Genomic DNA, 12,636 nt, shown 5'->3' with positions numbered 1-12,636 from the left:
TGAAATGTTTTGTGTCTTTGAAGAGTATTTAATAACATGAGAAAATGCTTTAAAAAAACAGATAAATTGCATCTATATAATAATACAAATTGTATAATGTCTTTGCATATATTCTGGACTGTGAGGATCTGATTTTCTGTTACCCTAGTTCCAGTAAATCAAGTTCAACTGCAATTAGTTTTCATAATTTCAAAGAAGGCTTTTAATTTTTCTAGTTTTTAAGATACTGTCACTTGCCAGTTTAATCCTTCCAAATTGCTGTTCACTTGCTGCAACTTACAATATAACTTCACAGCAGTATTCAGGATACTTGTGCTGTAAGATCTTATGACATAAGTGAGTCAAAGGCATTGCTTACATTTTAGGTGTTTGATATTAAGTGCTTCTTAGACAGTAAGAGTTCCTCCTTGTACATAGGTTAGCCTTCAGCATTATTTTCTGCCTGTAAAGCTTTTCTTAATAACTAAGAATATTATTTTCTTTGTCCTGACTTTGCAGATTATAAGCACACCACAGAGACTAACCAGTTCAGGAAGTGTTCTGATTGGGAGTCCGTATACCCCTGCACCAGCGATGGTTACTCAGACACACATAGCAGAAGCCACTGGCTGGGTCCCAGGGTAAGAGTGTTGCTCCCAACTGCTATTTTTAAAAACATTTTTTTAAAGTTCTGATCTTTTTTTCCTATCTTATCTTCTGTTCTTGTTTTATGTTCTTAAAAACTAATGTGTCTCCTTTAAAATCGCCTGTTTTATTCCACTTTATATCTTAGATATAAATCAGCTTTGGAGCAACCATTTTTAAACAGAAGAATAGAACAGTTACTTGTAACTGGATCTTCTGACTTTCTGCAACTCTGAAAGATCTCTTTTTACGATTATGACATTTAGCTGCTTTTGAGATATAAAAGCTGAACTTAATACTGATTTAACAAACATAAGAAAGGAGTGATATGTTAAGTTATAGACGTACTCAGAATTTCTCCTTTGCATTCTTATTTCCTTTAAAATCAGAAAAAGAACTAGGAAAAAGAAGCCATATTTAAAACTTTCATTGAATTTTGTATTGATTCTTTTTAAACACTGGGGTGTTAAATCAGTACCCCTTCTTTGTTACTCATTTGCCACTTTTAGTATCAAATCTCTACCTTTCATCCTGACCTGAAAAATACCCTTACCCATCCTTTCTCCACTCCTTTATCATTTCAGCATCCCAGCCTTCCATAAAAGAAAAAGAAATAGTGAAATAAATGACTCAAGACTTCATTTGGTCACTTTAGAAGTTACTTCCAGAGTGGCATGCCGCGCTGGTGGCTCTACCACTGACTTAAAGCTGTGAGGTCTAGCAAGCAGACAGTAGAGCTTGGTTGAGTAAGAATCTCCTTGCTTCAGGAATATTGGAGAAATGAATGAAATAACAATCCTAGCAAAGAGCTTTAAGAAACACACTCACACACACACGTACATGTGCGTCCATGTTTTTCCATTATCAAGTGAGATGAAGTGACAGAATCACCTGTAATCCCATGGCCTTTATTCACTCCTTAACAACGTTCTCTTGGAGATCTAAAGGTTACCTTGGATTTTTGCTTGGCCTTGAGAGAGAGTTACATGAAAGCCAAGCCTGTGCCAGCAGTGCTGGCCCCCTTCGGAGATAACCAGGGCTTGGGTATCTTCAGCACCAGCTGTGTTTTATATTGGGGGTAGTATGATTATCTAGTGTTTTTATGGCCATTTAGTCCAGACTGAATAAAACTTTTCTGTGCCTCCTCCTCTATAAATCTACAATAGTTTCGTTTCTAAAGATTCATTGAGCTCATTTCAGACTATGAGTATTATGTTGTGATTTCTTGGTCCAGTGATAAAATTCAACTTTTTATTTTAAGTATCTGTCTTTTATATTTGTTGGTTTTGTGTTTAGATATATTCCGTGGAGGATTAGACAAATTACAAGAAATTATTCATGAAATAATAGTGCTTGTGCTCTTTTGACGGTTATCTTTTTTTCTTTTCAGTGACAGAAAACGGGCTAGAGAATTTATAGACTCTGATTTTTCAGAAAGGTGAGTAAAAGTTTAAGTATTTTGTTTGGGACATGCTGCTGCATAGAAAGGGGTTTGGTGCCTAGACTTTTAAGTAGTGAGATATTTTTCTTCGTATAACTTTTAACTTCATTGACTTTCTACCATCATTTCATTCTACACTGAGTAGTCTACATTGCTCATCATTACGTAAACTTAATGTATTTGCATGATTTCAAAAGATACTATTCTGTGAGTAGCTTGGCCATTGGCAGTATGGCATTTAGCCCCTTTCCTCCTTTTGGGAGTTGAAGTACTCTGTCAAAGTGAATACTCCACATTACCCTAATATTCCCAAGCTTTTTAAAAACAAGTTTTATTGAACATATATAAAGATCATAGTAAATTCTCACTTTTTTTCTTTCAGTTTTATTGAGATATAATTGACATACAGCACAGTAGAAGTTTAAGGTGCACAGCAGAATGGTTTGACTTACATGCATCATGAAATAATCATATCCTCCTCATTCACATATATCATGGTTTACATACATCATAATACAGCCTATCACAGTAATTTTAGTGAACCCCTACCGTCTCAAATAGGTATAAAGTTAAAGCAGTAAAAAATATTTTGTAAATATTTTTGTAAAAAAATGTAGTAAAAAAATTGTTTCTTATGATGAAAGCTCTTAGGAGTTACTCTCAACAACTTTTGTAAATAATATACAGCAGTGTTAATTGTGTTTATCATGTCGTACATCACACTCACTTTTTCTTAACTAATGCATCAAGTATAACATAGCCTTTCCTGAGACTGTTACAACAGTAGTTCTCAGCTCTTATACATTAGAATCACAGGTGGTCTGGTGAATAAATTGTAAATGCCTGTGAAGTCAGAAACTCCAGGATTAAGAACTATCACTTCAGGGTCGTTATTTGAACCTCAGTTCAATATTCCACGCAGACCACTGTATTGAGTATCATACTAATACCACACGAAGTTAAGACACACAGTTGTCTAAGAGGCAGTTGAATTTTGTAAGATTGTTGCTATTTTAGATAAAATCTTGCCAGCAGTGCTTTTTAAAATTTAATTTTGATTCTGAGATTTTGTAATTGCTTTTTTCCATGATGGTTCTCCTGTTAGGTCACCTGCTTCCAATATAATAGTTTTCTTTCTTCTCCAGTTGCTCTGTTTCATTTGCTGTGTACTGAGAAACTGGACCGCCAGATGTGTTAGAATTCTGTCCAAAATAAAAGTGAATAGGCTCTGAGTGAGGACCTTGGGGCTCTATAAAAGAACGTGTGTTTTCTTACATTGACACTAGCTCTGCTTTAGTTCCTTGGTGGCCTTCGTTGCTTGCTTCTCGGATCTTAACTGGTTTGAACAGACAGAATCATGTCTGAGGAACTGCTATAGGTTGTAGAAATATATGACGAGATGGTCTTTCCTGGTCTTCGTGTTAATCCTTGGAAAGGGCAGCAGTACAGATTATAAACATATATTTAGCAATGTTTAAGGCCTTAAAAGAGAACTGTTCATTAGTTATGATTGGTGGCACCTATGTATTGCAAATATTATTAAGAAACAAGATTTTTTATTCTCCTTGAGAGAAAACTCTAAAGATCATGTATAAAACTACCAGATTAAGTCTGTTGGTACAGACGTTGATTCAACTTTCCCTTTCTGCATTTGGTTCAGTGCCCCTTTTTCCTGGTGCTTTTTGCTCTCTTTTTATTCTTTAATATAACTTTCCTGTAATGAGTCCCCTCCCCCTCCATAACCAAATCTCAAACGTCTGGTTTTCTTTTTTGTTCTTATTCTTCCAAATGTTATTTTCCTCCAAAGGTATGGGTTTTTATGTAACGCTGTGGTCTTCAGTTTCTTTCTCCCACGAGCTGAACTTCAAAAAGCCAGCTCTCAACGACAAAATAATCTTCCTCTCTTCATTGTCTTATATGTTGATTTGGTATCGTATGTAAGTATTTGTATTAGTGTTTCTCAAGGGTATATGTGTCTCTCACACACACAGACTCCCACATACATAGATGTATATAAGCTTTTTATCCTCATCGTAACCAATTGGCTGTACAACTTTGTTTCACACAGCTGTCTCTTTGTCAGGTTCATTTGCAAGAGAAAGTCAGTTTGTGAAGAAGTTTCATTGGTTTTTTCCTTATGTTCTGATACATTGGACTTATTTGCAAAGAGCTGGTGGATGGAGCTGTGAAAGCCCCCTTTCTGGTCTTTTCTGGGGTTCTGATCCTGAAAGATGTCTGTTCATTTTCTCTTTCTTCCTTTGGACAGAAACTGGTGGTGTCTTCTAAATGTATCTCTTCCAAATAGGGAAGGGGGAGACCTATTTGGGACCTCTGCTGGGGGAAGAAGGTCCTGGGTATATCGTGGGCAGCGGCGGTACCCTGTGTATTGTTTTACTTTATTCCTGTCTGAAATCAGTAGGATCTAGCACAGTGGTGTGTCACTCTTCCTTTGTACTCATGTAAGCTTAAGATCTTTTTTATTCTGTTGGAGTACAATTAAAACCCTTTTATTTACAATAAACTAATAATTTTCTAAAAAACTAATATAATTTTAATTATAATAACAAAAATTAGTGTAATTAATATCTGTACTGCTTCAGTGAGATTTATGAAGTTGTTTGTTTATCCAACAAGTATTTTAAATATCTGCTAAGCATTGGTATGTTCTAGGCATTGGTGGGAATAATAAAATAGATACGTCTCTCCTATTAAAGAGCTTATATATTTGGGGTAAGGGGGCAATAAATAAACAAGATAATTTTAGATTGTGATGGGTGGTATGCAGGAAACTAAGAAGGATGATTTGTAGAGTATTGGAAGGATGGTGGCTACCTTAGAAAGGCCTCTGTAAGGAGGCAACATTTGAATGCAGAGAAGTGAGGTATGGAAATAGCTGGGGTGAGATGAGGAGGCAGGGCTTCTAGGCAGAGGGAATGGCAAATGCAGAACCCCTAAGTGAGGAAGCAGGTTGTACTTGGGGAAACACAGGTGCTTGGAGATGGTGAGAAAGTCCGAGTGATCAGAGATGAGGATGGTGAGGGAGGCAGGGTCAGGGTGTGAAAGGCCTTGTCGGTCATGCTAGAGAATTTGGTTTTTATTCTAAACAGGGCCTTAAGCAGGGAAATGACATGACTGCTGAGGGGAAAACAGATTCTAAGGAGACAAGAGCAGAAACAGGGAAGTAAGTTAGAAGGCTGTTGGAGGGGGCAGTGGCCTGGCAGTGGAGATAGGGAAAAAATGGGTACATTTTGCAGGTAGAACCAACAGAATTTATTGGTAGATTGAATGAAGGAAAGAGAGAAATAAAGGATGGGTTTTGGGTTTTTTTCAGTAAGAGCTGGGTGAATGTTGATGCCATTATGTTTACTGCAGTTAGGAGTAGGTTTGGAGAGGAATCAGGTTTTGTTTTGGACACACGAAGTTTGAAGGGTTTATGAGGTATCTAAGTGATGAAGTCATTAGTGTGTAAGTAGTATCATCAGCATGTAAATGGTCACAGGCCTGGATGACAAAACCCAAGGAGGGGAGATAGTGAAGACCTATAAGTGATCAGTATTTATTTCCCACTCCACGTCCCCCACCCAGCACACACACACACTGGATGCATATTTACAGGAAAGTGGGGTTTGATTTGGGTTTTTCCCTAAATTATTTTACTAAATTACTGAATTATTTCATTGATTTAAATATTCTGGTTGACTTATTTTAATGGGAAATGAAGTTTTTATTGTAGGTTATATATAATTTCTCATTTAAGTGGAATGTATTTATTATAACTTAAACCTGGGGTATACTGTTATACTACAAATTTTAGTTTTATATTACTTTTGTAAATAAATTATCATGGGAAAATATAAAAAGACAGTGGTTGTGGATTCTAGTTAAGTGCCTGGAAAGATAAATACTTTGTTATTCTTTGGGAACAGTGCCTTTAAACATTTCAAATGAAATTATGAATACTTCAAATGAAACAAAATGTAACATGCTTTTCAAACTATGCTGTATTTATAGTTTTATTTTCTTAAAAACTTAAAAAGTTCTCAATTTGGTTTTATTTATTAAAGAATGCTTCCTACTGGTTCCCTTTTTTTGACTTAGGGACTAACAGAGATGATAATGTTTACATCCCTGTGGCCAAATGTTGGTGTTATTTGGAAAGAGGGTCTTGGTGTTTCAAAGAGCTCAGGTTTTGAGAAAATGTGTAAACTCTATTTAAGATTTAGATAGAGAGCTTCCAGTTTGAGATGATGGACTGAACACTAATTTCTTTTATCGCGGTATAGTTGATATACAATGCTGTGTAAGATTTAGGTGTACAGCAAAGTTTTTCAGTTATACATATATATAGCATTTATATTCTTCTTCAGATTCTTTTCCATTATAGGTATTATAAGATATTGAATATAGTTCCCTGTGCTATACAATAGGTCTTCATTGTTTATCTCTTTTACATATAGTAGTATAAACACCCATGTTTAATCCCCAACCCCTAGGATCATATTGAAATTTTTGTGTGAAAAAATAATAAAAGAAATCTCTTAAATTGCCATTAAACATGGTAGAGATACAGATTTTCCAAAAGTTGGAAGATGAAAGCTGATGTGATTAGTGATGGCAAGTGAAAAGTAGAGACATCCACGTCCCAAAGTATGTATGAGAGAAGTCAGAGTTGGAGCCAGAAGCCGTTCTTACCTACACTGACATGGGGGGACCCTACGCTTAGAGCTGACAGGTATAAAAAGCAAGAATGATTCGGTGGGGGAAGTACTGAGGGCAATGAAATGAAGACATCCAAGGAGCACTTGGGCCAGCAGAACCTTCTTAATCCTCCAGATCCTCTGTACCTACCATCCCATCACCACACACATAGAAATTATATGTTGTGGCATATGTTAGTACTTCATATATTCCATTGTGTGGCTGTACCAGATTCTGTCTATATTTATTCATTAATGATGGACATTTGGGTTGTTTCTCCTTTTTGGCTATTATAAATGATGCTGCTTTGAACATTTGTCAACAAGTTTTTGTATGGACATAAGTTCTTCTGTCTCTTGGATATATACCTACAGTAGCTGTACCATTTTATATCCCCACCAGCAAAAGTTTCCAGTTTCTCCACATCCCTGCCAACACTGATTATCCATCTTTTTTTATTATAGCCATCCTTGTGAATGTGAAATGGTATCTCATTGTGGTTTTGATTTGCATTTCCCTGATGGTTAATGGTGTTGAACATCTTTTTCATGTGCTTATTGGCCATTTGTATATCTTTTTTTTTTTAAACTAGTACAAATATTTTATAAATAATTCTTGGCAGTTTCTAACCAGTGGAGTATATTGTACAATAAGCCACGTTATATCTTCCAGAAAAAAAAAAACAAAACCTAAATTTGAATAGTAACAACGTCACCCACTGAATTAGGACACAATTAAAATTTGCTTTAAATCTTTCTTTGGGGGAGGGGACACCACACTTCTACTCAATTAAGAGAAACAATTTTCAGTCCAGAGGTCTTACGTTTTTTCACACTTATCATGCCATGAATTCATAGGGACCAGGTTCTAGCTGTTCAGGCTCCTTTCTGTTGGTTCTTACACAGTGTGCATCTCTGGGTGGAGAAGGCTAGTACTTCAGTTGAAACCCAGTACCTTTCTCTTTGGCTTTTTTCTTTTTCTGATCATTTTCCTTCTTATGTTTCAGAAAGCTATCTCAGCTCTTAGAGTGCTTAATATGCTCCATATGTACATTAATTCTCTTGGCAGGGATTCTCTTGTGTTTAACGTGGTTGTTTACAACAGTGCCAGCAGTGGGCTTGGTAACATTGTAGACTCTTCCAGTTTTGCCATGATAGCATTTGTCGGGCCTTCCTTTTTAGACAGGGCCCATTCCCTTGATGTCTGCACTGTCACCTTGTAGATTTGCGTGTTTGTGGCCAAAGGAACAACTCTTTGTTTTCTGAAAGGCCTAGAGAACATATAGCAGGTGCCTCTCCTCTTTCCTTTTGTGTTGGTCATTTTGGCGAATTACTGGAAGATGGCAGTTCCAGCCAAAAGGAAGGCTATTATGTCTTCTGAGAAGAACTCTATCCAGATTCTTTGATTTTTGTTTTTTATTTTATTTGTTTTGCTATTGATCTGTGGGAGTTCTTTATGAATTATAGTTACCAGACCCTCATCTGATACATAATTTGCAAAAAATTTCTCCTATTCTATGGATTGTTCTTTCAGCTACTTGAAGCATAGAAGTTTTAAATTTTGATTACGCTTATCTGATTTTTTTCTTGTGTTACTTATGTTTTTGCTGTCATTTATCATACTTAAAAAAAAATTGCCAAATAGAAGATCGCAAAGACTTATACCTATATTTTCTTCTAAGGGTTTTATGGTTTTTGCTCTTATGTTTAGATTTTTGACCCATTTTGAGTTAATTTTAGTAACATGTGACATTTTAAGGTTGGTATATCAAATGTAACTCAAAAGCATATAGAAGATCTGTGAAAATATAGGCATTTATTTTTATAACATTTTTCAACCATTTAAAAATTTTAAATAAGCCTGGTTTTAAGTTTAGTATTTTAAATTATTAGCTAAATTAGAAAAGTAAACTTTATGTTATTTTTTTTAACCCTCATTTTGTGTTGGGGAAACAAACATTCCTGAACTATTTTTGTCAAGAAAAGGCACATCTTTTCTGAATGTGGTGACAGTAATAGTAAGTCAAGTGTGACAATAGAAGAAATTTAAAGAATGAAGAACAATTAAGTTTGTATTTGTTTTTCTCAGAAGCATGATCCCTTGTATATTGAATTTGGTTTTTTTAGCAATGATTAATGATGAAATGCTAAAACCACAACATCTTGTTTTACAGAGATATACTGGCCCATGAAGCCATCAACAGTTAAGCATAAAAGACGACAAAGCATAAATAAGTTCAAAACCAAAAAAAAAACCAAACAAAAAACAAACAAACGAAAACCTCACGCAGAACAGAAAATAACCCACTGAGAAAACAAATTATTGTCCACTATCCATCTCTAGAACTTGTCACCATTCCACACTAAAACTCTTTCCAGTCTCTAGTAACCATAGTTTTACTTTCTATCCCTATAAGTTTGACTGTTCTAGGTACCTCATATAAGAGGAATCATACAATATTTACCCTTTTGTATCTGCCTTATTTCACCTATCATGTCTTCAAGGTTCATTCATGCTGTAGCATCTATCAGAATTTCATTATTTTTCAAAGCTGAATAATATTCTGTTCTGTGCATATACCACATTCTGATTATTCATTCATCTGTTGATGGATATTTGCATTGTTTTCACCTTTATGCTATTGTGAATATTGCTGAAATGAATATAGGTATACAAATACTCTGTTTGAATCCCTACTCTAAATTTCTATGGATATATACCCCAAAGTGGAATTGCTAAATCATATGGTAATTAATATACTTAATTTTTTGAGAAACTGCCATAGTATTTTCTATAGTGGCTGCACCATTTTACATTCTCACCAGCAGTGCACAAGGGCTCCAATTTTTCTATATCCTCCCAACATTTTTTTTTCAGTAATATCCATCCTAATGGGTGTGAATGGTATCTCATTGTGGTTTTGACTTGCATTTCCGTAATGACTAGTGATGTTGAGCGTCTCTTCATGTACTTATTGGCCATTTGTTTATCTTCTTGAAAGAAATGTCTGTTCAAGTGCTTTGTCCATTTTTAAATTGAGTCGTTTGGTTTTTTGTTGTTGTTGTTGAGTTCTTTATATAGCTTTTTACCTTTTAATGTTCTTTTCCTAGAGGCATTATTCACTTAACTTTCAAAGAAGTGGTTTATAGAATGGGTTGCAGAATCAGATCTCCTGTCTGTCTACTGCAGGTATTAGCTATCCTAAATTCTGTTGAATTTTAACATAGACATTGATTGGGTTTTGGCATGATGCTCTACAAACCTCCAAAGATCAAACTTAATTTCTTGATTCAGCGATGTTGAGTAGTATCCTTTGGTTTTGTATTGCTTGTGAAAATGTAGCAGCTTATGAAGAGAAAAATCATCCATAGTCTACCATAGTTTTATGCATGATGTATAATTTAATCCTCACAAGACAGGTATTTGTATCTCTTTTTCAGATCAAGGAGGACTGTGGGTCAGAGTTAAATGAAGTAACTGCTCAAAATATATAGCTAATAAATGATTTACCAATGTTGATATTTGACCATAGTAATTTTCTTCAAGTCTCTCATTTCGTATACTGAACCTAATCTTATAAAACGCTTACTATAGTCTTGTATCTATGTTTTAAGAATATGTTATATGCATTTAGTAGTTGTTAAAAGTCTAGTTGTTCCTGTTTAAGGACTGTGATTAGTTTCTTTATATGTTAGCCATGTATGACTGTAGAGTCAAGTAAACACCCCAGAAAACTAACCCTATGATATCTTATTACTTTCAGAAAAAGACCTAGTATTACGAAAAACAACAACCCTCCTTCGTCCTTGGCTTTTAATAAGTAATGTAAACACTAGCTGAGAATTTTACTTACTTTAGGCCATTGTCCAATTGTTAGCATAACTATAAAATCCCACACACAACATACTTCTTTCAGAATAACTCCTGTGCTCTGATTTTTAGCAATTCTTAATTACTTTTGTCACCTAACGTGTGCTAATTATATAAGTTTACCTGTGATTAGCCATTTGTGTCTAAATACACTGAAATCTAAGGGCAAGTCAGCATGGAGTGGGCTTTGCAGGGAAATGGACGTAGCAAATGGGCATTAATGGATTTTTGTCCAAAATGCAATTGCTTAGCACAATGCCTGGCATATCCTTAGCATTCCGTGAGTGTATACTATTGACCACGCCAGCACTGGGTTTATCAAGTTTATGTAGGAAGATCCTCCTAATGGCCACGTGGAGGAAGGGTTGGAATGCCTCTAGGCAGCACAAAGGAAAACAGTTACACAGCTCCAGTTGTTTCAGAGAGAGATTATGGGGGCCTGAACTAGGGCAGTGGGAACAGAGAGAAGAGCTTGGATTCAAGAGCTGTTTCGGACCAGACTAGAATTAGATTACATACGATAGCAGTAGATTGGTTAGATAGAAAGGGAGTTTGAAGAGCATGGATGACTGTGTTGTTTCCAGTTTGGTGATTGGGTGGCTGGTGCTGTCACTCATTCAGATGAGACCTGTGGTAGGATCAGGAGTTACGTGTTGTACATGTGGAGTTCTCCCTTGTGTTTATATCAGACTGATGTATGAGGACCCCTTCCTGAGAAGGCTGAGCTGAGTGTTGGAAACTGAGCCTATGGACTAATAAGCCTGTGTAAATAACCAAGGGTATGCTAGAACCATTCTTTTTCTGTTAAAAAAAATTTTAGAGAATTTTAAATATAAAAATAGATAATTCATGTTACGAGCCTCCTGTGTACCTAGTTCTGAACTTCAGCAATAATCAATTCATGGTGTCTTATTTTGTGTATACCCCTTTTATATTATTTTAAAGCAAATCCCAGACATCCTATCATTTTCATCATAAATACCTCAGTATTTATATCTAAAAATCTTCCTTTTTGCCAGGAGGGAGGGTATAGCTCAGTGGTAGAGTGTGTGCTTAGCATGCACGAGGTCCTGGGTTCAGTCCCCAGTACCTCCATTAAATTACTAAATAAATAAATAACCCTAATTACCTCCCCCCAAAAGCGAGCAAAAATTTTTAAAGATTCCTTTTAAAACATATCTACAATATCATTATTAAACCTAAGAAAATTAACAGTAAATCCGTATATCAAATATCTAGTAAGTATTCAAATTTTGAGTTGTTTCAAATGTCGTTTTGTTCGTTTTTTTTTTTTTTTTTGTGAAATGAAATACCAGTACAGAAAATCACCAAAAAGCAAATGGATAACTAATGAGTTACTTTAAGGCAAACACTCTTGTAAACATCACCAGATGAAGAAGTAGGACCCCAGAAGCACCCCCATGTGCCCATCCCAGTCACTACCGCCCTTTCCCCTGTGAATAACCATAATCCTGATTTCTGTAGTTACCACTTCTTGGCATATTTAAATAGTTTTATCCCCTAAACGTGCATCCTTAGGCACTACATTTTATCCTTGTTCATTTAAAACAAAAGTTGATACATCTATGTATAGGATTTTCCTCTGTTTCATTATCTTCCTGTACTTTAATCATTGAAGGAACTAGGCTATTTGACCTGTTGAATTTCCCACAGTCTAGATTTTGCTGGTTGCCTACTCAGGTGCATCTCAATATATGCCTCTATTTTCTGTATTTCCTGCAGTTTGGCGGTGAGATTCAAAGGCTTTATCAGACTGATGTTTGATCCTTTGGCAAGTATGTGGATAGTGGTGTATTCTTTCATTAAAAGGCACAAAAGTTTTATTTGTCTTTCATTTTATGATGCGAACACCACTGATGCTTAATGCTTGTATCTGTGAATTTGTTGTGGATGGTTCTTAGTGTTATTCTGATTCTGTCACTTCCGCTTCCTTTACTACTGGCACTTCTTTTATATAAAGACCCTTCCCACTTCTGCTATGA

At 35.5% G+C, this 12,636-nt stretch overlaps 1 protein-coding gene and 1 pseudogene across 9 annotated transcripts in view; one reads left to right on the top strand and one right to left on the bottom strand.

The window, feature by feature from the left end:
- TFDP2 (transcription factor Dp-2) overlaps positions 1–12,636 on the top strand; it is a 150,164-nt gene that overhangs the window by 114,163 nt on the left and 23,365 nt on the right. For all 9 annotated transcript variants that reach the window (XM_006202762.4, XM_031678514.2, XM_072958490.1 and 6 more), the window contains 2 exons: positions 499–620; positions 2,015–2,062. In XM_006202762.4, coding sequence (XP_006202824.1) covers positions 499–620; positions 2,015–2,062 — 170 coding nt within the window. The remainder of the gene's footprint in view (positions 1–498; positions 621–2,014; positions 2,063–12,636) is intronic.
- Positions 7,602–8,086, bottom strand: LOC107033408 (large ribosomal subunit protein eL21-like; annotated as a pseudogene).

Source organism: Vicugna pacos, chromosome 1 (genome assembly GCF_048564905.1).
Source record: "Vicugna pacos chromosome 1, VicPac4, whole genome shotgun sequence".
NCBI classification, from domain to species: Eukaryota; Metazoa; Chordata; class Mammalia; order Artiodactyla; family Camelidae; genus Vicugna; species Vicugna pacos.
Note: the sequence above shows the minus strand (reverse complement) of the source record. Positions and strands in the feature narration are given on the sequence as shown.